This window comes from Rhinolophus hipposideros, assembly GCF_964194185.1.
Source record: "Rhinolophus hipposideros genome assembly, chromosome: 2".
Classification (NCBI taxonomy): Eukaryota; Metazoa; Chordata; class Mammalia; order Chiroptera; family Rhinolophidae; genus Rhinolophus; species Rhinolophus hipposideros.
Genome location: NC_138048.1, coordinates 51,921,136 through 51,948,312, shown reverse-complemented (window position 1 = coordinate 51,948,312; position 27,177 = coordinate 51,921,136). Strand labels below are relative to the sequence as shown.

The 27,177-nt window shown below is 37.2% G+C and overlaps 2 protein-coding genes across 2 annotated transcripts in view; one reads left to right on the top strand and one right to left on the bottom strand.

The window, feature by feature from the left end:
- The first annotated feature begins 2,266 nt into the window (after positions 1-2,266).
- Positions 2,267-27,177, top strand: part of RNF168 (ring finger protein 168) — a 30,163-nt gene continuing 5,252 nt past the window's right edge. The window contains exons 1-5 of the mRNA XM_081066745.1: positions 2,267-3,444; positions 15,465-15,541; positions 17,960-18,139; positions 20,180-20,298; positions 26,340-26,421. Coding sequence (XP_080922871.1) covers positions 3,144-3,444; positions 15,465-15,541; positions 17,960-18,139; positions 20,180-20,298; positions 26,340-26,421 — 759 coding nt within the window. The 5' untranslated portion in view covers positions 2,267-3,143. The remainder of the gene's footprint in view (positions 3,445-15,464; positions 15,542-17,959; positions 18,140-20,179; positions 20,299-26,339; positions 26,422-27,177) is intronic.
- LOC308505104 (dolichyl-diphosphooligosaccharide--protein glycosyltransferase subunit 4-like) lies at positions 25,191-25,569 on the bottom strand. The gene has a single exon (XM_081066755.1). The coding sequence runs from the start codon at positions 25,437-25,439 to the stop codon at positions 25,299-25,301; it is 141 nt and encodes a 46-aa protein (XP_080922881.1). The 5' UTR covers positions 25,440-25,569; the 3' UTR covers positions 25,191-25,298.

Genomic DNA, 27,177 nt, shown 5'->3' with positions numbered 1-27,177 from the left:
ATGCTAGTGTCAGTTTAATGTCTACTGTGTTGTATATAGTATCTTTCTGTTCACTTTGGAAATTTTTACTAAAAATTGCAAAAAATATTGTTCAAATATTTGTAAGGTTTGAACAAATACGTAAAGTTTTTTGAAACTCAAAATGCATTAATAAATGGACTTGATGAAATAAATTTTTAAAAATCCATCTTAAAAGAGTCCAGAATTCAGGCTTCTTTTATGTCAAGGGAAGGGAGAATGGGCCGGGTAAGAGGTGGGAACCAAAGAAGAGCAGAAATCTCCAAATCTCTTTGTTCTCAGTTAGGTCTTGACTCCCTCTGATCTGAATCCAGTCCTGAGATTATTATAAATCTTTGATAAACAGGCATGGCTTTACATATCTTTTCACACTTATTCAGGAGGTGGTTTTTGCAGAATTTCTCTAGTCAATTAGCATATCAACAATGGGAACTATTTTCCTGAAGGCCCTGGGAGAAATGCATGCTAAAATTTATGGTGAACAGCATATGGGAGAGAAACAGAAGCATTCTATTATTATAGTATCACTGTCTGATAGAGAAATACTTCCTGGAGAAGTGCACTGAATTGACCCTTGAAGTAGGCAAAGTCACAAACCAACTCATTTAGGATGAATTGAGAAAGCAATGACCTGAAAACACAAGATGACATAAAGTAGATCATAGTTGAATGTTTCAAAGAATAATGGAAGATTCCATGGGAAAAGCAGATTGATACCATATTAGGGAGATGGAATTCTGGGCTAAGGAATTAATACTGCGGACAACTGGATGGCAACCAAATGTTTCTGAACCCACATTAAAACAAAACAAAGCTTTTTACCACGGACCTACAGATCCTTGTTTTGGTTCCATCTGGAAACCACTCATCTCCTCAACCTGAATGATCCCAGCAGACGCAAAAGAACTTCGACTATTTTCATGCACAGTGGGTTTTTTTTCTCTTTCTGTAGTTAATTTCCTCAAAAAAACTCAGGCCTACTTCTCTCCATCCCACCATTTTTTTCTTGTGGTAAAATACAGATAAAATTTACCAACTTAACCATTTTCAAGTGAACAGTTCAGTGGTATTAAATACATTAAGAATGTTGTACAACCATCACCACCATCTATCTCTAGACCATATGAAACTGTGAAACTGTATATCCATTAAACAATAACTCTCCCAGCCCCTGGCAAACACGATTCTACTTTCTGTCTCTATGAGGTGTCAATGGAAGAACGTCCAAATCTATAGAGAATTTTTGTAAGAGTTTATTTGAACCAAACTGATGACATACATCAGGGAGCTAGATTTCATATGCTCCAGAGAGTAAATTTTGCAGCTTTTTCTATGCATTTGAAATTAAGGAGGGAAATAAGGAAGATCACAGGAAGGTGGGAGAAAGCAAGACAGGGATTGGATTACGGGATAGTTGACAAGATTGTGTTCTCTTGAGGGTGGTTATGACTTATTGCAAAAGTGCATTAACGTAGATGCACAGAGGCAGTGGAGATTGTTTGCTTAAGACAAAGATAAACGTTTTACTAAAAAGTTATATGCCTGGAGTGTGACTCTCCACCACTACCTGCCAGTTAGGAAGTTATGATTAGATCACCCTGTGAAATTACTTTCCATAGAATCCCTTTTTTGGTCCACAAAGGCTTGGTTCTCAAGTACGAAGGGTCAACCTATATTTAATCCGCCATTTTCCTAACCAAAATATGTATTTTTCGTAGAACTGAATTCAATAGGATCAGTTGTCAGTACAAAAACTTAATATCAAGTGGAAAAACTTATTTCAAAATGCATAGAATGTTAAACTATTTTCTATTTTGGCTTCCTTATAATTTCGATTGTTCTGGATTGAAACTTAATCAAGTACTACATTGTAAATGATGGATCGCGGCGGACAGGTTTCCCAAACCCCGAGGAGGGAAGGCAATCCCAAAACAACCTACCTCTGGGCCGCAGACTTGAGAAGGGGCTGGACTATAGCTTTCTACAGTGTTAAATGCCTTTATAAATTGTACCAGTTTGCAGATTCTCAGACCACAACCTTTCTAGGAGATTAACCTCGGAGATGCTTTTCTAAGAACTTTGGGCAGCGAACTAAGAGGCTTAGTTACAAATCAAGAGAAACAGAAAAGTAGTTTGAGTACCGAGGGAAGAATTTAAAAAATTACTGTTCGGTATCTAAAGTTTGTTTGGGTTCCCTTTTCCGACCACAGGCCAAATCTCGCGACACTCCCGGGTTTTCGCAGCCCCGGGAACAGAAAGTGCCAGGGAAGCTCGGACTTCACCTAAGCTGAAGCAGTTAGGGCTGCGACGCGGGAGCAAGGCCCTCCGCCGGCCGGGTGACGGAATTGGTGGCGCGCCCAGGACCCGGAAGTCCCGCCCTTCCCATTGTTATTGGTCTTTGCCCGTGGGCGGTTCTCTGGGTGGGCGGGGCCGTTTTGGCGGGCAATCGTGACGTAACTAGTCCCGATCGGGTGGCTCCCGCACCACCGCAAAGGTTAAGCGTTTTGACTCATCCCGGAGAGGGTAAGGGCGGCTTCAGAGCGCCAGGAAACGACGTGAGACGCCGAAAAGCTGGAACGCTGGGGTTCGTGTGCTGCCCCTACAGCAACGAAAAAACGGAAGACCTGCTTTAGTGAAGCCAGGCGTCCGGGCGGAAGCAGCGTCTTTCCCGGAGCCGTGGTCCGGCGGGTGGGTGCCTAGACAGCTTGGCTGCCGGCAGCTGAGGGCGCGTCTTCACCTGGTGAGAGGGAGGAGGGGGACGTGGCGCACAGCTCCCGCCGCACCAGAGAACCAGAACCCAGCGTCCGCACTGCCGAAAAGGTTCTCTTCATGCCTCGGAACAGCCAAGGTCTTCCGACAGAAACCTTTATTTTTTTATCCTACGTTTGTCCTAAACGTGGACAAATTGCACCGCCTTCCGGGGAAGTACTGTTTGTTTACCTGACCCGCAGAGCGCCTTTTGCGTCAAGACGTGTTTGATGCTTCCAACCTCTGAATTCTGATACGCTGCTGGGCACAGTATTGAACACAAAACTGCTAATTTGCTTTCTCGTTAATTGGGCCGGAAATACTATTCTCTGTCTTTTCGGGTGTTGATGTTGAATATGCCGTTTTAGTATATTAAAATGGCTGTGCCCAAAGACGCCATCCGTTCCTTGTCGGATTGCCAATGCGGGATCTGCGTGGAAATCTTGATCGAGCCCGTCACGCTGCCTTGTAACCACACGCTCTGTAAAGCATGCTTCCAGTCGACTGTCGAAAAGGCGAATTTGTGCTGTCCCTTCTGTCGCCGCCGGGTCTCGTCGTGGACTCGGTACCATTCCCGAAGAAATTCTCTTGTCAATAGAGAACTGTGGGAGATAATTCAAAAACTCTATCCAAAAGAATGCAAGCTTAAAGCATCTGGGCAAGAATCAGAAGAAATCGGTGAGTAAAACCCAGCGTGTTTCTTGGCTAAAAAGCCAAAAACCTTTAAAAAAAAAAAATGAGTCACTGCTAATGGGTTTTTTCAAAGGATAAAAAAGAAAGCCCGACTAGTGTCTGTCTAAATTATTCACAGGGGGTTGGGTTCTATGGACGCCAAAGTCAGTGGCAAGATTTTAGTCATTGTTATAATGCCCAAGGTGTGTTCAGTTGGTGTTTGTGGGGTTAAAAATGAAAAAACAAAACAAAACCTCACAAAAATTGCTGGTGTGGAGTCTTCATTCTTACGAAAAGTTGTATTAATATTCACAGATGAGCAATAGTGGTAGTACAGCAACAGCCGAAATCCAGTAGTTACTGGATTCCTATGTTAATATTTCTTTTACTTTCAATTACTTTCTCTAACTTACTTGCTTATACATACCCATCTTAAGCCTGCAAGGAGCCCAAACTAGCTTTCTGAGACCAGTTCCTTCTGGTTAAGTCATTTTTATTCAAAACCCTCCACAGTGTGGCCTCAGCAGCTAATTCAGTGTGTCCCAAATGAAACGATTGACTAGCAGCTTGATCCACTTATGTGATCAGGAAGCCATGCAGTGTGTCTTAATGTGCTGGTGTCTGCTCTGGTGTACTTGCCTTTTTTTGTTGGAATTATTTTTATTGTAGTAAATATATATGTAACAAAATTAGCTATTTTAATCATATTTTTAACAGTAGTTACCTTTTATTAAAACCACTTGATTGTCCTCACCAGAAAAAGCCAATCTGTGTGAGAACTCCCATATGGATTTTGGGTCCAATGATGCCAGTATCATCTAATTTTTTTCAAGAAAACCCCAAAATCTAGAAGTCCATAGTTTGAATCCTACTAGAATAAATTGAAATTCTTTTAAACTATAGGCCAGAGAAAACACAGCTGTAGATCACCAGTTTACCATCACTGCCTTGAAAGAATAGATTAGTTCAAACACGTTCACTGTTAACAAAATTAGAGATGTAGTCATAGGAAAAGCATTCAGTAATGCTCTTCTGTATGTAAAGCATGTATAGAGGATAGAATCAAAAACAGAATCAAGAATAGTTTGATTTTTCATCAATAAATTTGTTGCATTTCCAAAAAAAGACCACAAAAAAACGCTTTATTGAGAAACTCACATACAATTGTTCCATTTAAAGGGTTCGGCACAATGGTTTTGGTATTTTACATTCTTTTTGCAAAATTGCAGTAAAATACATATAACAAAATTTGCCATTTTAACCATTTATTTTATTTTATTTATTTTTTTATTGGGGAAGAGGAACAGGACTTTATTGGGGAACAGTGTGTATTTCCGGAACTTTTTTCCAAGTCAAGTTGTTGTCCTTTCAGTCTTAGTTGTGGAGGAGCTGCTCAGCTCCAGGTCCAGCTGCCATTGCAGGGGGCTAAGTTGCAGGGGGCGCAGCCCACCATCCCTTGCGGGACTTGAGGCATTGAACCAGCAACCTTGTGGTTGAGAGCCCAATGGCCCATGTGGGAATCAAACCAGCAGCCTTCGGAGTTAGGAGCACAGAGCTCCAACCACCTGAGCCACCAGGCCGGCCCCCATTTTAACCATTTTTAAGTGTACATTTCGGTGGCATTAAATGTTGTGCAAACTTCACCAGTTGTTTCCAAAACTTTTTTATCACCCCCAAATTTTTAACCATCAAGCAATGATTCCCCATTCTCTTCTCCCCCTTTCTAGTCTACTTTCTGTCTCTATGAATTTGCTTATTCTAGATAGTTCATATACAATATGTCATCTATTGTGTCTGGCTTAAACTTAGCATAATGTTTCCAAGGTTCACGCACGTTGGAGCATGTATCAGTAGGAGCATGTATTCCTTTTTAGGACTGTGTAATATTCTATTTTATGGATATATTTCATCTGTCCTTTCATCCACTGATGGACATTTGGGTTGTTTCCACCTCTTGGCTATTTGAATAGTGCTAATACGAACATTAATGTACAAGTATTTATTTGACTATCTTTTCAGTTCAGAATTGCTGGGTCATATGGTATTCTGTGTTTAGCTTTTTGAGGAACTGCCAAACTTACACAGGGCTGCAGCATTTTACATCTTCAGCAGCAATGTATAATGCTTCCAGTTTCTCCACTTGTTATTTTCCGTTATTTTTGTTTTTCTTTTCCATAGTCATCCAAGGAGTGAAGTGTTATCTTAGCATATTTTTTTAATTGTGGTAAAGTATACAGTTCAGTGGCATTAAGTATGAGGTGTGATCAAAAAATACGGTGAATGTTTAAATTCAAAAAATTTTTATTGCAGTAAAAGATTGCCTTTAATCCCTCTCAGAATACCCCTCCTCACTTTGAACACACTTATCCCATTGTTCTTGCCACTTTCTGAAGCAGTTCTGGAAGTCCTCTTTCGTGAGTGTTTTTACGAGCATTTAAGAAACAATGTGCATGGAAAACGGCCTGAGAAATGGGCACATGGTTTCATCCTCCATCATGACAACGCTCCATGTCACACATGGCATCTGATACGGCAATTTCTGTCAAAAACATTATGGTGTGTCCTCATCCGCCTTATTCACCACATCTGGCACCATGTGACTTCTGGCTCTTCCCCAAAATCAGAATGACCAGGAAAGGTAACTGTTTTGAATCAATTCAGGACACGGAGGCAGCCACAATAGCGCAACTAAAGCCATTCACGAAAGAGGACTTCCAGAACGGCCTCAAAAGATGGCAAGAATGATGGGATAAGTGTGTTCGAAGCGAGGAGGGGTATATTGAGGGGGGTTAATGATAATATGTCTTTGGCTGTAATAATTTTTTAAATTTAAACATTCACCGTATTTTTTGATCACTTGTACATTCACATTGGTGTGAACCCACCACGATCTATCTCCAGAATATTTCATCTTCCCAAACTGAAACTCTGTACCCATTAAACAATAACAATTAACATTATACTGTATTTGCTCTGTCACATATCTTTTCATCCATCCATCAGCCTTATTTTCCATTTATTTTATTAGATCATTATTACCTTATAATTTTTTAATTTTAATGTACGAAGTCTGACAATTATGTTCATGAACTTGTTGCAATGATGTCGCTAACCTTTTTTGATATTAGGGTTATTCACTATGAATTTGTACCAACTGGACAGTTAACCACGTTTACTATTTGGATGTGTTAAAAAGGCTGCGTGAAAAGTTAGACGACCTGAACTTTTCACCAATAATTCTTAACTCTTGCATCACGACAATGCACCAGCTCACACGGCACTGTCTGTGAGGGAGTTTTTAGCCGGTAAAGAAATAACTGTATTGGAACACCCTCCCTACTCACCTGATCTGGCCCCCAGTGACTTCTTTCTTTACCCGAAAATAAAGGAAATATTGAAAGGAAGATATTTTGATAACATTCAGGACATCAAGGGTAATACGACGACAGCTCTGATGGCCATTCCAGAAAAAGAGTTCCAAAATTGCTTTGACGGGTAGACTAGGCACTGGCATTGGTGCATAGCTTCCCAAGGGGAGTACTTCGAAGGTGACCATAGTGATATTCAGCACTGAGGTATGTGGCACTTTCTCTAGGATGAGTTCGCGAACTTAATTGTCCGACTTCGTAAGCTTCACATATAATGAGATGCACAAATCTTAATTGTACCTTCACTGAGTGTTCACATATGTATAACCCTTTGTAACACCTATAATACTGAACATCACCTCTGAAAGTTCCCTCATCTTCCTTCCAGTTAATCTCTACTCCCAACCTTCAAAAGTCAACCATTTTTTTCTTTCACCATAGATAAGTTTTGCCTGTTCTAGAACTTCATGTAAATGGAATTCTGTGAGTTTTCCTAGGGTTGTCTTAACAAAGGACCACAAACTAGGTAGTTTAAAAAAACCACAAAATTATTTTCTCAAAATTCTGAAGTCTACAAGCCCCAAATCAAGGTGTCAGCAGGGACATGTTCTCTTGAAGGCTCCAGGGGAGGATCTGTTCCATGCCTTTCTCCTAGCTTCTGGGTGTTGCTGACAGGCCGTAGTGTTCTTGGCTTGCAGCTGCATAACTCCAGTCTCTGCCTCCTTAGTCACATGGCCTCCTCCCTGTGTGTCTCTGTCTTTACATGGCCATCTCTTCTCTGTGTCTGTTTCCTTTCTTATAAGGATACTAGTGATGTTGGTTTAAGGGCCCACCCTACTCCGGTATGAACCCAACGTAATTATGTCTACCACAACCCTGCTTCCAAATAAGATCACATTCTTAGGGTTAGGACTTCCACATTTAACCCATAACAGTAATCAACCAGTGTGTAGTATTTTGTGCAAGGTTCTTGTACTAAGTATAAATTTCAAGATTCATCCTCCTGTTGTGGGTATTGTTAGTTTATTTCTTTTTATTTTTAAGTATCATTCTACTGGTTCACTATATTATACTTTGTTGGCTGTTCTCTAGTTGATATTGCTTCCAGCTTTTGGTTATTATGTATAAAGTTGCTGCTAAGATTCTTGTACAAGTTTTTTTGTGGTCATATGTTTTCATTTTTAATTGGGTAAATAATGAGGGGAATTGCTCAGTCATAGGTGTATTATTTGGTTATAGAAGAAGCTACCAGATCATTTTCCAAAGTGGTTGTATTATTTTCTAATTGCAGCAGCAATGTACAGTTGATCCTTGAACAACATGGGTTTGAACTGCATGGGTCCACTTTTTGTTTTTTTAATAAAGTTTACTGTGGTGACAATGGTTAGTCAAGTTACATAGGTTTCAAGTGTACAATTCTGTATTACATCATCTATATACTGCATTATGTATTCACCACCCAGAGTCAGTTCTCCTTCCATCACCATATATTTGATCCCATTTACCCTCACCTACCACCCTTCTTCCCTCTTACCCTCTGGTAACTATTGTCTGTGTCTATGAGTTTTGTTTGTTTGTCTTGTTCCTTTGTTGCTTTCAGTTTTATATTCCACATATCAGTGAAATTATATGGTTCTAAAACTTTTTTGTCTGACTTATTTCGCTTAGCATAATAATCTCAAGATCCATCCATGTTGTCCCAAATGGCACTGTTTCATCTTTTTTTATGCCAGAGTAGTATTCCATTGTATATATATACCACAACTTCTTTATCCGTTCATCTATCAAAGGACACTTTGGTTGTTTCCATGTCTTGACAACTGTAAATAAAGTTGCAATGAACATTGGAGCACACATGTCTTTATGTATAAGTGTTTTCAGATTTTTGGGGTAGATACCCAGGAGAGCGATTGCTGGGTCATATGGTAATTCTATTCGTAATTTTTTGAGGATCCTCCACACTGCCTTCCATAGCGGCTGCACCAGTCTGCATTCCCACCAACAGTGTATGAGGGTTCCTTTTTCTCCACAGCCTCTCCAACACTTGTTACTATTTGTCTTGTTGATGATAGCCATTCTATAGGAGGTGAGGTGATACCTCATTGTGGTTTTTATTTGCATTTCTCTGATGACGTTGAGCATTTTTTCATATGTCTATTGGCCATTTGTATGTCCTCTTTGGAGAAATGTCTCTTCAGGTCCTCTGCCCATTTTTTTTTTTAATTGGATTGTTTGTTTTGTTGTTGAGGTGTATGAGTTCCGTATATGTTTTGGATATTAACCTCTTGGAGGTGTTGTTTGCAAAAACCTTCTCCCATTCAGTTGTTTGCCTCTTTATTTTGTTGATGATTTCTATTGCTGTGCAGAAGCTTTTTAGTTTGATATAGTCCCATTAATTTATTTTAATTTTTATTTCCCTTGCCTTGAGGTCAAATTCAAAAAATCCTCTTTGAACCGAAGGTCCGTAAGTTTAGTGCCCATGTTTTCTTCTATGCAGTTTATTGTTTCAGGTCTTGTGTTTAGGTCTTTGATCCATTTTGAGTTAATTTAGGTACAGCAGTCTAGTTTCATTCTTTTGCACATGGCTTTCCAGTTCTCCCAGCACCATGTATTGAAGAGGCTGTCTTTTCTCCATTGTATGTTTTTGGCTTCTTTGTCAAAAATTATCTGTCCATATTTATGTGGATTTATTTCTGGGTTTTCAACTCTATTCCTTTGGTCTGTGTGTCTATTTTTCTGCCAATACCATGCTATTTAGATTATTGTTGCCCTATAGTACAAACTGAAGTCAGGGAGTGTGATACATCCGGCATTAGTCTTCTTTCTTAGGATTGCTTTGGCTATTTGGGGTCCTTTGTGGTTCCATACAGATCTTATGATTTTTTTGTTCTATTTCTTTAAAAAATGCCATTGGGATTTCTATGGGGATTGCATTAAATCTGTATATTGCTTTGGGTAATATGGCCATTTTAACTATGTTGATTCTTCTAATCCATGAACACGGAATGTCTTTCCATTTCTTTGTGTCTTCTTCAGTTTCTTTTAAAAATGTCTAATAGTTTTCAGTGTGTAGGTCTTTCACATCCTTGGTTAAGTTTATTCCTAGGTATTTTATTCTTTTTGTTGCAATTGCAAAAGATTTCATTGTTAGTATATAGGAGTGCAATGGATACATTCCGTTGATTTTGTAGCCAGCAACTTTACTGTATTCTGTTGATTGTTTCTAATAGCTTCTTGGTAGAGTCTTTAGGGTTTTCTATATATAGCATCATGTCATTTGCAACGAGTGACAATTTAACTTCTTCATTCCCAGTTCGGATGCTGTTTATGTCTCTATCTCTCTCGCCTAACTGCTCTGGCCAGGGCTTCCAATACTACCATGTTTCCCCGAAAATAAGACCTAGCCGGACAATCAGCTTTAATGCATCTTTTGGAGCAAAAATTAATATAAGACCTGGTATTATATTATATTTTATTGTATTTTATATTCTAAAGACCGGTTCTTATAGTATATAATAAGAGCGGGTCTTATATTAATTTTTGCTCCAAAAGACACATTAGAGCTGATTGTCTGGCTAGGTCTTATTTTCAGGGAAACATGGTATGTTGAAAAGCATAGGTGATAGAGGACAGCCCTGTCTTGTTCCTGAATGCAGAGCAAAGGGCTTCAGTTTTTCACTGTTAATTATGATATTAGGGAAGGTATGTCATATATGGCCTTTATTATGTTAAGGTATTTTCCTTCTATACCCATTTTATTAAGTTTTTTAACCATAAATGGATGTTGTATCTTGTCAAATGCTTTTTCTGCATCTATTGATATAATCATACGATTTTTGTCCTTTATTTTGTTTATGTGATGAATCACCTTGATTGATTTGCTTATGCTGACCCATCCATGTGCCCCGGGGATGAACCCCACTTGGTCATGACGTATAATCTTTTTGATGCATTGTGCAATTCAATTTGCTAGAATTTTGTTTAGGATTTTTCATCTGTATTCATCAGAGATATTGGTCTGTAGTTTTCTTTTTGTGTGTTGTCCTTACCAGGTTTTGGTATCCGGGTAATGTTGGCCTCATAAAATGAGTTAGGGAGTATTGTCTCTTCAATTTTTTGGAAGAGTTTGAGTAGGACAGGTTTTAGATCCTCTTTGAGTGTTTGGTAGAATTCACTAGTGAAGCCATCTGGTCCCGGACTTTTGCTTTTGCGAAGGTTTCAGATGACTGATTCCATTTCCTTACTGTTGATCGGTCTATTTATATTTCCAATTTTTCATAATTCAGCATAGGAAGGCTATATGTTTCTAAGAACTTGTCCATTATGCCACTTGTCCTATATGCCATTTGTCCTATATGCCACTAGGTTATTAGTGGCATATAGTTAATAGTATTCTTGGATGATCCTTTGTGTTTCTGTGGCTTCTGTGGTAACTTCTCTTTCATTTCTGATTTGATTTGTCTTTTTTATCGTAGTGAGTCTAGCCAAGGGTTTGTCAATTTTGTAAATCTTTCCAAAGAACCAGATCTTTGTTGCATTAATTACGGGTTGTTGCATAATTACTTTTATGTGGATTTTTTTCCCCCCAGTAATACCTGTCCTGTTTTCAGTTCGTGGTTGGGAGTCCATGGATGCAGAAGGCCAACCACATGCATTGATCTATGCCATCTTATATAGGGGAGTTGAGCGTCCTTGGATTTTGGTATCTACAGGGTGTCCTGGAACCAAGGGATGGAAGAATAATTTTATAAATAGCTTGATTCAAGTTCAAGTTAGGTTTTATTGTTTATTTTTATTTTTGGTCCCATACTGGACATTGAGGTCTTTAACTTGTGAATAAAATAAAAAGTATGGGGATAAATTTCTTTTAATGCATTCTGGCTGCCAAGGAAGAACACTCACTGTAAGAAAGCCATATTAAGTACAGTGGAAACATTTAAAAGAGTCACAACAGAAGTTTTAGAGTTAACCAAAACAGAGCAGTGTTGAGAGTTTCTAACAGATGTCAAAAATTGTCTATGAGAGTCACTTTTAGTGTATACAACTGATGTTTTCAAATTCCTCGTACGCTTAGAAATTGTTTAAGAAATTGTTAAGAAATAGCAAATATATTGCTGCACTTAGATGTTGGAGGCATATAAAGACAATTTTAATTTGTTGTGTCTGAAAAAGTTACTGATCTTAGTTTAGATTTACCTTGTGTGCAATTAAACTTTAAAAATCTCAAAAGTTCCATGTTTAAAAAAAATTACTGTTGTCAGCTCAGTATAGAGTAGTTAAGCATCTTCTATAAACTGCATGTTCCTTTCTTTTTGCCCATTATTGTAGTATGTTTTTCTTAATTGATCTGTAGACGGTCTTGTATTCGAACATTAATTCTCTATTGATTTATGTATTTGCAAATAACTTCTCCCAGTTTGTTGTTTGTTTTTGACTTTGTGATTTGTCATCATGTAGAGGTTTTTATTGTTTTGGGTTTCTTCTGTTATTTAGGAAGTCTACTGTAAGATTTTAAATTATCTCTTGTATTTTCTTTTTGGTTATTTATGGTTTATTTGTTTGCATTACAAGCTTTTTTTTAAATTCACCTGGAATTTGAGTATTGTATGAGGTAGGCATCTTAACTTTTTCCCCCCCTAGGGATTGTCAATTATAATAACCACACCTCTTGGCGAATGAGACATTCTCATTGTGTACTGTTTGCCCAGACGTATGTTTATTTTCCAGAGCTGTTTTGGGGCTGTTTATTGTTTAACTACCTATTTCTTGGTAGCTGTTAGTTTTAACAGCTATCAACTGTTAGATAACTGTTAGAATTAAGGTGATAGTACAATACGTTAATTTAATTCTGCTCAATTTCATTTTGATATCTAGTATAATAAATCTGCCTTCATTATTCATTTTCTAAATTATCTTACTAGTTTTAATTATAGCTAAAGTGATTTACTTTTTTCAAGTATTTTTATTGTAGGGAAATATATATAACATAAAATTTACCATTTTAATCATTTTTAAGTGTATAGTTAAGTAGCATTAAGTACAGTCACATCGGTATGCAACCATCACCACCATCTAGCTCCGATTTTTTCACCGTTTGCAAATGAAACTCTACCCATTAAACAATAACTCCTAAATTTCCCCTCTCTCTAACCCCTGGCAAGTCTGTTCTACTTTCTGTCAAATTGACTACTGTGGGTATCTCATTGAATCATGGTTCGTATTTTGTCCTTTTGTATCTGGCTTATTTCACTTAGCATAGTGTCTTCAGGTTCATCCACGTTGTAGCATGTGTTAGAATTTCAATCCTTTTTATGACTAATATTCCATTGCATGTGTTTGCACATTTGGTTTGTCATTGTGAGTAATGCTGCAATAAGCATTGATACACAAGTATCTGTTTGAGTGAGTCCCTACTTTCACCGCTTGGGTATATACCTAAAAGTGGCAGTTCTGGATCATATGGTAATTCTTTAATTGTTTCAAGCAACTGCCATATTGTTTTCCATAGTGGCTGCACCATTTTACGTTCCCACTAACAGTGTATAAGGATTCGAGTTTCTCCACATCCTTGCCAACACTTTGTGTTTTGTTTTACAGTAGCCATCCTAATGGGTATGAAGTCGTGTCTGTGGTTTTGATTTGTATTTTCCTAATGATTAGTGGTACTGAGCACCTTTCTGTGTGTTTGTTGGCAATTTGTATATCTTTTTAATTTTTTAATTTTTTTTATTTTTTTGAGTGGGGGCAGGGGAACAGGACTTTATTGGGGAACAGTGTGTACTTCCAGGACTTTTTTCCTTTCGATCTTAGTTGTGGAGGGTGCCGTTCAGCTTCAAGTTGTCCTTTCAGTCTTAGTTGTGGAGGGTGCAGCTCAGCTCCAGGTCCAGTTGCCGTTGCTAGTTGCAGGGGGCACAGCCCACCATCCCTTGCGGGAGTCAAGGAATCAAACTGGCAAACCTTGTGGTTGAGAGCCCACTGGCCGATGTGAGAATCGAACTGGCACCCTTCGGAGTTAGGAGCATGGAGCTCTAACCGCCTGAGCCACCGGGCAGCCCCTGTATATCTTTTTAGAGAAATGTCTATTTAAGTCCTTTGCCCATTATTTTTTCCTTTCATCATAGCTATGGCTTTTATTTTTTTTTTTAAGATTTTTGTTAAATGTTGCCCATTTTCTTAATTGAGTTTTTTGTTTGTTTTTTTGTTGTTGAGTTGTTGGTGTTCTTTATACTATTCTTGATATTAATCCCTCATCAGATGTATGATTTGCAAATATTTTGTTCCCATTCTTGGGTTGTCTTTTTATTTTCTTAATGTCTTGGCTATTTTTAGAAGTGCTGTACCTCTTGTCTTCTTGGACTTTTTTTTTAGCCCTCCTATTTTTTCAGGGGCCTTATACTTCTCTCTCTCCTGTATTTTCCACTGTATTGTCTCAAATGGATCCTCAATGGCTAAAATAACTAAGAATTCAGTATATTTTAGCCCTACTTGTTATGGAGTTACATTGCTGCATTTAGTTCCTCTATTGCAGAATTTGCAAACTGCTGGCATGCATGAGGCCTTATAAAGCCTGCAGACCTGTTTTCTATGACCCATTTAATGTCAAATTTAAAATTGGGAGATTTTACATTAAAATACGGATTTCTGGATTGTCTTGAAAAAACAAACTATGGCAACGACAGACCTGAGGTTCCTGCTGGCAGCAGTCACTTGGACTTGAGTAATAGCTGCCCCTCTAAACCGGAAGCTGTGTTCCCTTTTTCCATATTTATCTCCAGGGTGACTTTTCCCCCTCTTACTATAGCTTAGTGTTTCTCTTTATTCCTGCAGATTTCTTTCAAATGTCTGGTGATCCTTAGTTTTACTTTTCTATTTGAAAATGAGTCACTAGAAAAAAGCTCTGTGTACACGGCTGGGCATTAGTGACTGGCAGACATTGTTTGAGGTTAACCTGGCCATTATGCTTTGCCACCCCTCACAGCCAGATTGCAGGGTGCTTTGCTCTGGGTCACTTCCTCTTAGGTGCACTGGGTCTATTCAGACAATACAGTTTCCTTAGAAAATGACCTTTGAATGTGCCTATGTGTACTTATATTTCCAGGAAGAAACGCCTACCAGCTAAGTATTCTAATTTACCAGTTTATAACTTTGAGTTCTCTGGCCCACACTTGTTTACTCTGGACTGTATTGTGGCTTGTGTTTCTGAGCCTGAGCCACTCTTCGGGGATATGGGGCAGATCCCCTCCCACTCCCGCCATAGCCTACCCTTCCAAGGGCTACTTTTTCCCTTCATTCTGGTACACCATTCACCTCTCTGACATTGACTTCCCATTTTCTAATTTGTTCAAGTTTCTTGATTACTAATTGTCCCTTCCCCTAATCTCTTTGCTGTTATAGGATTATTTTTTTAAAAAATTCCTTTACTGTTATTTTAATGGATTTTAGAGAAAGAGTTAAGTAATACATACTCATGTGTCATTTTGAACCAGAAAACCTCTGGCTTTTCTTTTAAAATGGAATTCCATAAAGAAGATATCGCTGTAGCTGTTAATAATTGTCATTTTACATTTTATATTAATAGTTTTAATGGAAGACCAAAGCGAGCCATAAAATTCTTTGTTGCCTATTGTATTTCTTTTTGTTTTTCTTGATCTGAAACAGTTGATTGCTATCAGCCAGTTCGTCTGTTAAGTAAACCTGGGGAATTGAGAAGAGAATATGAAGAGGAGATAAGCAAGGTAGGAACTAAATAATTATTCCTTTTTGGAAAAATTCTCTGCTGTGTTTTCAGTTTTAGATTTTACATACAGTTTTTTCTGCTTATATAAATAGTATATATTGAAATGTAAGTAATTTTAATGTACTTTATAAAGGCTCCTTTTTTACGTTTATTCAAAATCGTTACAAACTAGCTTTAATTTATACATAATTAGTGCTCTTATTATGGGATAGTTATCCCTAAGTATTTAAGTATGAAAGATATTGTGTTCATTTTCCCGAAGCTTTGAGCTTAAAGGAATGAAAAATTGTGGTAGATTGTGGATGTTTTAGTTTGTTAAGGCTGCTATAATAAAAATACCATAGACTTGGGGGCTTGGAAAACAAACATTTATTTCTCACAGGTCTGGAGGCTGGGAAGTCCAAAATCCAAGGTATTGGCAGATCCGATGTTGGCTGCAGGCCTGCTTCCTGGCTTGTAGACAGATGCCTTCTCCCTATAGCCTCACGTGGGGTTGGGGAGGGAGAGAGAGAGAGAGAGATCCTCTCTTGTGACTGATTGTATACAGCTATGAATCCCTTTCATGAGGACATGACCCAATTATTTCCTAAAGGCCCCACCTCCAAATATCACAGTGGGGAGGAAGTCAATATATGAGTTTTGGGGGACACAACGAGTTTAGATGAGAATAGAAAAATAATGCTAATTGTGTATTACTAGATGAGAAAAGAGGGCGTAGTGTTTACATTGAAGCCTTTGAATTTCACTAGTACTAGGAGAGCCGTATTATCATCTTATGCTTAGTGTGGATCAGGAGTGTCCAAACTGCCGCCCGCGATCCATTGTTAATTGGCCCGCAGCAAATGCCAAAAATATATTTAGTTTACTTAAACAAACCAGGTGAGGCAACACGTACTTCACCTCGAGTGAGTGGCCCGGCTGTTTGTGTATTTTACCGCATATGGCCCTTGGTGAAAACCGTTGAAAAAAGTTGGGACACCCCTGGTGTAGAGCAACGTTGTCAAATAGAAACGCAATGTGAGCCTTCATACAAAGCTTTTCTGGTAGCCACATTAAAAAAAATTTTTCTTTTTAAATACAAATGAAATTATTTTAATTTATATTTTATTTAACCCATTATGTCTAAAATATTTTGTTTTCAATATAGAAAGCATTATATAAAATTATAATTATATATCATGATTAGGCACTAATTATAAAATTACATAAAAATGAATCATGAGATTTTTACATAATTTTTGCTTACTTAGTCTTCAGAATCTTTTGTACTTTTAATACACATTGCTTTTGTCTGAGCTCATTTTAAGTGCTCAATAGCCACATGTGGCTAGTAGCTACTTATATGGACCATGCAAATCTAGAAGAACTAATAAATAAGTAAACAATTATGATAGTTGGCTAAGTAGTGGTCTTAAGGGTTTTAAAGAAGGAGTTTAATCCTCACGATAATGTAGTGAGAACAGGCTTTATCAGGATGCTTTGACTACACATAAAAGGAAACCCAACTTCAACTATCTTAAACAACAAGAAAATTGTAATCATTTGTAATTAGTCTTTCAGGTTTAGTTTCATCCGGAACTCTAGCTCCAGATCTTTGCTGATGTCTTTTTTTTAAAAAAATTATATTAAAATATAGCTAACATACAATATTATGTTAGTTTAGATCTTTGCTAATTTCTATCAGCAGCCTAATAGCAAGATGGCTGCACAGTTCTAAATCTCAGTTTTCTTATGGGATTGTTTCAAAGATTTATTCTTGAGTCAAATCCTTTGGAATTCTCAAGTGGTTCATTTTTTTTCAAGAAGTATATTTAAATGATTATAAGTTTGGCTTTAGATCCTAGAATCTGAGTTTGAGTCGCTATTCTCCCACTTACTGATCTAAAAAAGTTATTTGCTTTTCTATGTCTGTTTCCTCATTTGTAAATTATATGATAACCATTGTAGTTTGTTTCTTCAGCAACCATTCCATTCCTGCTCACTGTTTGGATTCATCCCAACTTCAGGGATAGACCCTAAGTCAGTTTTTACCATTATATTCCCTTTGCTAGGGTTTGTTTCAGGAACCTATGCCTAATTTAGTAGGCATATGACATTCTGTTAACTGAGGAAAAGGATTACCTAGAAACACGTCCACAAATGTGTGACAATTTAGTAGAAACTGTGATAAGGACTGAGGTGAGGAGAGATGAGAGTTTGATTAAGGTTTGATTGGGCCGACTGGGGAAGGCTTCCTGAAAGAGACTACTTGAACTATTCTGTAGAAATTTTCCTCCAAATTTATACTTCATTTGAGGCATTTTAATTCCTGCCAATTTATTCTGTGTTTTAAAATTTTTTACTGTTCTTATTAGGAAATATTGCAAGTATACTTAAAAGTTCAAAGAAAGATTGTTCTCTGTTAATCATTTTTAAGGTGGAGGCAGAGCGGCGAGCCAAAGAGGAAGAAGAAAACAGAGCCAGTGAAACATACATACAGAAATTATTGGCAGAGGAGGAAGAAGAGGAAAAAAGACAAGCCGAGAAAAGGAGAAGAGAGATGGAAGAACAGCTAAGAAGTGATGAAGAATTGGCAAGAAGACTAAGCTTTAATATTGTAAGTTTTAGGAGAGAACTTTGAAGTATTAATATTCCTATTGCTTTGCCTCTGGTTTTCAGATTTGAAGACGTGTTCACCATAACTAGAAGTTATTTCTGCCATATTTACTTAAAACTTTTTTTACATATTTTTCCAGTTTTTGCATATTGTTACATATTTGCTCTAATCCAAGTATAATTTCCCCCCCCCTTTTTTCTGTCTCCCCCCTCCACACTCCAGTTCAAGCCGTTGTTTCTCAATCTAGTTGTGTAGGACACAGCTCCCTGGCCCATGCTGGTATTATGAGCCCTGCGCTCCCCGCGGCTGAGGCAGACGACTGCCAGTCGTCAATCGGCTGCTCACAGCAGCTCTTGCCGGTTGCCGGCCACTCATGCCGGCTGCCGGCCACTCATGCCGGCCACCGGCTGCTCATGGCGGCACATGGTAGCCCACGGCAGCTCACGCCAACCTTCCGCTGTTCACTGGCCCATGTGGGAACCAGTGACCTCAGCGTTAGGAGCATGGAGCTCCAACCACCTGAGCCACCGGGCCAGCCCCCAAGTATAATTTAAAAAAACTTTTTTTATATGTTGTTAGTAAATCCAAATTATGGAGGAGAGCTATTCAGTGAAAAATGAAAGTTTCCTTCCCCCTCCCACCTTTTCACTCCCATTCTGTTCCATTATATCCGTTTCTTTCCCCAGAGGTTAGCACTGTTAACAGTTTCTTATAACTATTAATATTTTTCTTAATTCACCTAAAAAGGATTTATCAATCACACTTTTTTCCTTGACTTTTTTCACTTGATATGTCTTAGAGATTTTTTTGTATTGCTACATGTAGTCTAATTCTTTTTAAGAGTGACATAATATACCATTGTATGGATGGAAATCATTTTTAGGAAGTGAAGCACATTTAATTTTAACATGTTAAACCTGGATTTTATTATCTTGCTTTAGTTAAATTATTATCTAGAGGAAAATGAGGAAGAGAATGGATGATAAAAACACATACTTTAAGACCAAAGAATACAGTGGGACTCAGTGATTTGAAAGAACCTGGCAGAATCAACTGGGATTCTTTTAAAATACAAACTCCCATACTTGTTCTAAATCTACTGAATCAGAATCTCTGGGGATGGGAATTAGGGCATGCCATTCCCAGAGGCATCTAGGGAAGTCTGATGTGCATTCAGGTTCTAGAGCCTCTGCTTTCAAACAACAAATATCTTAAAATATACTTGCTAAAATGAAGTATGTCCAGAATTGGGATTTTTTTTTTTTTGATGTTTGAGAGGCCTAACATTCATAATACTATACCAAGTTTTAAGTTGTATACCCTTATTTATATTCTTTTTTAAAAGTAGAATAGCTTTATAAAGGTACACAGTAGGAAATTAAAGACATTGACCAATAGAGTAATGACAAATGGAATAAGAAAGAAAATATATCAAAGAGGAAAATCTTTACCTGTCTTTTAAGAGTCTATTCTAATCTTTCTTGTCTTCACATGGGATTATAAAAGTAGATCTATTGCTATTTTAGAGTAAGTTTTGGTTTACTTATGAAAGTTTGGTGGTCCAAGGCCAAATGTCTACCACCACCATTTATATTCATTTTTCCAATAGTAAGAAACTTATGAGACTATACAGCAAGTAAATATTCATGGTATTGGTATGCCTTGAAATCCCCAAATTAAACTACTTTTATATAAAACTAACTTTTATTCCAGGTATATCTACAGCTCTTTGAACTTTGCCCTATAGATTAAGGTAGTTATATGAAACTATTCATTAGAAAAATTAACAGAAATTATCAGCTAATAAGATTAATATTATCATGACGTTTGTGCTCTGTAATGTAGAGTTAAAATGCAATTAATTTAGATCAACTTGGAAGGACTTAAACTTGTTTATATTAATTTTTACATGGTCAATATTCAAAGTGTATAGAATTTAAATGTGAGCATAATTCCTGAAAAATTCTGTATTAGTCAAATTAATAGCTCACTTTATAAAATTATTTTTAATAATGTCTGTTATGCTTTTTGTTGTTAAAGAACAATTTCTGTGAGGGAAGTGTCTTGGCTTCTCCTGTGAAGTCCAGAAAATCTGATCCAGTCTCAACCAAGTCTCAAAAGAAAAGTAACAAACAAATAAGTACTGGAGATATTCAGAAGTAAGTGAACATGACTATTTATCAATTATTTATTGACCACCTATGGTATGCAAGTATTTTTTGTTCATATAGTCTACTGACTGTCAAAATTTGGTTCATGAACTCTGCATGAAAACCCTCGGATGGTTTAAGATTGGTGTAAACTGAAAGTAAGAGAGCTACTCACATAGCTTAGATTCCTGGCTAGCACAAATTGAGATGTGAAGTCTTTTTGTATCTTGATTGCTCAGGATTTGCATGTTGTTCCCATTTTCTCAAAATTAACAAGTTGAGTTTCTTTTTTTCTTGGTTTAGATTCAGTTGAGAAAAGCTGGTCCCATATAACATCTTCCTCACTGAAGGAGTTTACAATTTGGCATTGGGGTCATTCACCCATTCTCCTTTTCCCAGTTTGTGTATTACATTTTTTCTCTACAAAAAGCGTGAATCAGGTAGTCAACAGTGAAGTGATGATTTAGCTTCCCCACGGTAAATGGCTTTTGGTTCAACTGGGTAAATATATGCAGGTAATTTGCTTCCTTCCAGAATTTATAGAAATTTTGGATTTGGGGTGCTGGAAATTTGGGATGGGGAGACCTAGATTTGGGGTGGGTAGGGTTAAATGAAGTGGTTGCTATTAAAGAAAAAAATAGATATGGCAATCCCAATATTGTTAATGCTGATTTTTGTGCAAAGTAGAAATCAAGAGAAAAACCATTAAAAGGTGAAAAGCAGAAATATTGAATAATAACACAGTATTCTCCTTAAAGGAATATAACTCATGAATCTTCATGTATGTAAATATATATTTTGAAATATATGAAAATAAAAATTACTAGAAATACAATGGACCTAATTTAATAAACTGAATTTTCATAAACTGATGAATTTAAAAGCAGAAATTGAAGAAACTGAGAAGCTAGTGGTTTAAAATGAAAACAAAGTTAAAAAATATAAGGTATAATCTCTAGAATATATAAAGAATTTTTTAAAAAATTATTTTATTGGGCATTTATTTTTTTTATTTTTATTTATTTATTTTGTTGTTGAGAGCCCACTGGCCCATGTGGGAATTGAACCGGCAGCCTTCGGAGTTAGGAGCATGGAGCTCTAACCGCCTGAGCCACCGGGCCGGCCCCTATATAAAGAATTTTTATATATCTCAACAACAAAAGACAAACAATCCAACTTTAAAATGGACAAAGGACTTGAATAGACATTTCTCCCAAGATGTACAAATGCCCAAGAAGCACATGAAAAGATGCTCAGCATCATTAATATTTAGGGAAATGTAAAAACAACAAGATACCACTTCATACCCACTAGAATGTCTATAATCCAAAAAAAGGGACAAATAACAAATGTTGATAAGGATGTGGAAAAATTGGAATCTTGTGCAATGCTGGTGGAAATGTAAAATTGTGTGGCCACTATAGAAAACAGTTTGGCAGTTACTCAGAAAATTAAACAGAATTACCATAAGACCCAGCAATTCCACTCCTAGGTATATACCCAAAAGAATAGAAACAGGTACTCAAATAAATACTTGTACACAAATGTTTGTGTCAGCATGTCCAATAGCCAAAAGGTAGACACAGCCAAATGTTCATTGACGGATGAATGGATAAAACAAATTGTATATCCATACATTGGAATATTATTCAGTCCTAAAAAGGAATGGCATGCTAATACATGCTGTCATATGGAAGAACCTCAGAAACATGCTAAGTGAAAGAAGCCAGACATAACAGGTTATGTATATGATGTCATTTATATGAAATAGCTAGAATAGGTAAATCTGTAGAGACAGAAAGCAGATTAGTAGTTGCCAGTGGCTGGGGAGAGGTGGCGATGGGGAGTAACTGCTGAATATATACATCATCTCCTTTGGGGATGATGAAAATGTTTTGGAACTAGAGGTGATGGTTGCACAACTTTATGAATGTACTAAATGCCACTAAGTTGTGCACTTTAAAATAGTTAATTTTATGTTATACAAATTTCACCTCAAAATGATTAACAAAAGAGATTACGAAAGTATTTGAAAATTAAGAAAAACTACAAGTAACTCATTGGTTAAACAATCTTTTCTTAAAATTTACTTACACTAAAAAAACAAAACAAAAAACAGTTCACCCATTGCTCTTATATATCTCCCCACCTCCACCTCTGGCAACCACCAATCTGTTCTCTATGAGTATGAGCTTTTTTTAAACCAGATTCCACCTGAGAGAGAGATCGTATGGTATTTGTCTTTCTGTGACTTACTTCATTTAGCATTATGCCCTCAAGGTCCATCCATGTTGTTGCAAATGGCAAGGTTTCATTCTTTTTTATGGCTTCCAATTTGTAGTGAGTAAACAAACCTATATGGTATTTGCACATGGGTAGACAGACAGAATGATTGAGACAAAATGATAATAGCTAGCTTAGAAACACCACAGTTTACGAGCCTCTCTGCTAGCTTTGCTGTTTTTAAAATGTCCATAAATTCTTGGATGTTCCTCCCTTCAAAAGATAAAGCCTAATTACCTTCCCGTTGAATGTGGACTGGGCTTAAATATACAAACAGAATTACCAGAAGGGACGTTGTAGACTTCAGAGACTAAGTTCTAAAAGGCACTGTGATTTTTATTTAATTTTATGGAAATTAAAATTACAGTGAGGTCATTTTTGATTATATACAAATATTGATTGAATCATGTTGTATACCTGAAACAAATACACTGTTGTATGTCAATTATACCTCAATGAGAACAAAATGACAGTGAAGTTAACATTTCATATTCACCCTACTGGAAAAGTTTAACTTTCTGGCAATATCAAGTGTTGTAGAGGATAAGATGCACTTAACATGCTTTGGGAGAGTGTAAAACTTGATACTCTATAACTTTGGAGTATAGACACTAAAGAAACTCCAGAAGACAAGTACAGGAATGTTTCCAGCAATACTATTTGTAACAGGAAAGCGCCAGAAGCTCCCATATTCCAAAAGTAGTGAAAATGAATTCCAGCTAAGGAAAACACACATGATTCAGGAAAATGTTGGATGAAGAAAACAAGTTGTGGAAGAATACATGTAGTATGATTCCATATACGTAAGTTTCAAAACCATACTGTACTAAGCGATAAGGTGTTTTGGGGTACAGGTGTGTGGTTCACCTTTTTAAGAACAAGAGAAATAACTCAGGATAGTGATCATCTCTAAAGTGGGGGACAAAGAGGAGGCCCCATAAGGGATTTTAAAATCAATGTTTTTTCCCCTTTAAACCGGGTGGTGAATATAAAGGTTTTCGTTGATAATGTAAATTTTTAAAACTATGTTTTTAAGTATAACATACATATATTGAAGTGCACTAATCTTAAGTATGCTTTTTACATTTTTTACATTTGTCTAAACCATCCTCCAGATTCAGATAGAATATTTCCAAAAAGTTCACTCGTGCCCTCGCCCAGTCAGTATCCCCTCCCTGTAACCATGATGTATTATGATTCTTCCATATATTTTGTAACTGTGTTCTTGTAAACTATTTGTTTTCATGAGGTAGACCAATATGTACTTTATTAGAAAGATATTTAAGACATAAGTGAAAAAAGGAAATCCCTCAAATATATGGTGATGGAAGGAGAACTGACTCTGGGTGGTGAACACACAATGGGATTTATTGATGATGTAATATGGAATTGTACACCTGAAATTATGTAATTTCATTAACAATTGTCACCCCAATAAATAAATTAAAAAAAAAAAGGAAATCCCAGAAAAATGTGATTTCTTTAAAAAAGAGAGTGTATACTATATAGAAACCATATATATATATTTTTTAAATTGGTTACATATGAGGAAGTAAATAGGAATGGAAAGGGATGATGACATATATTTCCTACATTTCTGTTTAGTTTTTTAGAATGAGCATGTATTTATATATTAATTGGTTATTATAAATAAAGAATATCCGGCTGGCCCGGTGGCTCAGGTGGTTAGAGCTCCATGCTCCTAACTCCAAAGGCTGCCGGTTCGATTCCCACATGGGCCAGTGGGCTCTCAACCACAAGGTTGCCTGCTTAATTCCTCCAGTCCCGCAAGGGATGGTGGGCAGCGCCCCCTGCAACTAAGATTGAACACGGCACCGTGAGCTGAGCTGCCTCCCAGATGGCTCAGTTGGTTGGAGTGCGTCCTCTCAACCACAAGGTTGCCGGTTCATGTCCCGCAAGGGATGGTGGGCTGCGCCCCCTGCAACTAGCAACTAGCAACTAGCAATGACAACTGAACCTGGAGCTGAGCTGCGCCCTCCACAACTAAGACTGAAAGGACAACAACTTGACTAGGAAAAAAGTCCTGGAAGTACACACTGCTCCCCAATAAAGTCCTGTTTCCCTTCCCCAATAAAATCTTTAAAAAAAAAAAAAAAAAAAGAATATCCAGGAGAGTTCATGAATCTTCACTGACTATGTTGGGTAAGTATCTGATCACATTTTGTTTTGTTCTCTGCTTATAGATTTCAAAACAACTATTATGCTGTAATAACTCTATCTTGCTATTAATATACTGGGTAACTTTGGCAGAAAAGATTCATCAGCTTTGGGAAACAAATGAGGTTAACCCTGGACTCCTGTTTTCTCTTATCAGCTGAAATGGTGGTTCTTGTCATACGTTTGCAGACTATTTAGGCTGATGTAACTAAATATGTGGGTTAGATACTCTAGGTTATCTATAAGGGCTATTCATTTGTTCTTTTTTTTTTTTTTCACAGGAAAAAAAAAATTATATTTTTATATTGGGGGGGAGGGAGTAGAAAAGAAAAGCAGCCCCTATACTGGGTCCTACTCAGTGGCAGCTTCTTGTTCCATAGGGCTAAGGAAGACTTTGAGGAAATAAGTTGTTTGAAAAAAATCCAGCTGTAGTTGCTTTGTATGTTGTGATGGGTAGAAGGGATGAAGTGAAGTGTGAAGGCCCCTCACACCCTCCATCTTGCCTCAGACTATGTCCTGGAACCCTGGGGCTGAGAAAGCGCCACTTTTCATTCCTGCTTCTTGGGATTGTTGACGGCCACGTAGTGATAGAGAACGACAAGCAGGAAGAGCGACATGCCCAGCATGTTGGCGAAGATGGCGAGCTGCACGTCTGTGATCATCCTGATCAACTGGGCTCGGCTCCCCATTTGTTCTTTATATGAGATCTTTGTCTAGAATTTATTGTTCCATATACGACTCGGTGCTTTGGGCACAGTGAAACGTCGTTTTACATTTTACTTGCATTCAGACATTTTTTTTCATTTTTTTAATTATAAAAGCTAGCTGCTCTTTGAAAATCACCCAAAGTTACCACCACTTAAAGACAGCCAACATTTTGGGAGATATCTGCCATTTTTAAGCATACTTATATATGCGTTTAGATTTTTCACTATTTTTGAAATACACCTACCATCTCATAACCTTTCCTTTTCTCCTCATTTCTTTTACAGCATTTTTCATTATATTACAAACTTTATATTTTCAGTGTCATTCTATTAAATAGATGCTAAGAAATTATGCTCTTATGCTGATATGTCTGTCTCTAAGCAGATAGTTGATATAAAATGTGTATATAACAAAAATATCTATACCAAAATAGTAAAGAATCTAATCATGGACTTTATTCCAATAGTAAAGATGAAAAATGTAGAACTTCTGGCATTAAAAAAAGAAGCTAACGTGTCCTTTCTCCTGATTTAAAATGTCATTTCCATTACTACTTTTGGTAAGACTCTACAGTCTTGTTTGTTTGATGCTATCTACCTTTTTTCATTGTTTTGAGAATTAAGGAATGTTTAGATTTGACTTTTATCTTACTTCCTTTTCTGCTGTTTTACACTAAAATATTAATATTTGGCCTTTTAAGTTTTGCTCTGGAGTTACACCAAAACACCTAAGACAAGGAGATAGAATACACTCTTTCTGATAAATCAGCCGGGCAGCAAACCAGACGAGGCTTGGTATAAATAATCTGCCTTTATTATATTGGGTACATACCACTTGTCTTTCAAAGCATTCATATTTTGATAAACTTTTTTTTTTTTAAGGTATTTGTCTCCTAAATCTCAATTTGGGTCAGCACCACAGCCTGAAGTTGTACAAGAAGGCAAGACAAACTCCCTGTCTAAGGTATGTGGATGCTAAAGCTGTTCTTAATTTGGCATGTGTACTAATGGTATAGGTTGCTAATACTTGTAGGTTCCGAACTTCTTTTTTTAAGTCACTATAGTAAATGGGACACCCTTTCTTAGTCTTCTTAGGCTTATCTCGATTAGAAGTCAGCAAACTTTTTCCCTAAAGGGGCAGACAGTAAATATCTTAGGCTTTGAAGCCTATGTGGTCTCAGTCACAACTAATCAGCTCTAAAGTTGTCATGTGAAAGCATCCATCTAAATATGTAAACAAATGAGCTTGTCTTTGTTCCAGTAAAACTATTTACAAAAATAGCAGGCTGAATTTGGTCCATGGGCCATAGTTTATGGATCCGTGATCTAGATAATCAAACTCACAAAACTGAATAGGCTACCCCTCGTACCAGCTTCACGTAAAAGATTATAGGACAGGAAACAAAGCATACTAGTAGGGCAATATCAGGCATATCATTCAGTAAGAGTCCTCACTGCAGAGCTCCTAAGGGGTGGCCTAGAAATGATACCACACAGAAGCCCCAGGCCCCATACAAGTGATTTATTGTAACCTCCTGGATGTAACTTAGAGGGGTCTTGGTAAAAAACATACCCCGTCAAAAGAGTTAGTTGCACGTCACTTACAGAAGCCCCAAGCTTTGACGTCCTGCTAGGTGTTCATAGATCACTCCTAGTTCTCCTAGTACAGCTGTAATTCACCAATAAGGGTCATTTTTTACCATAAGCTATGTGGCCTAGT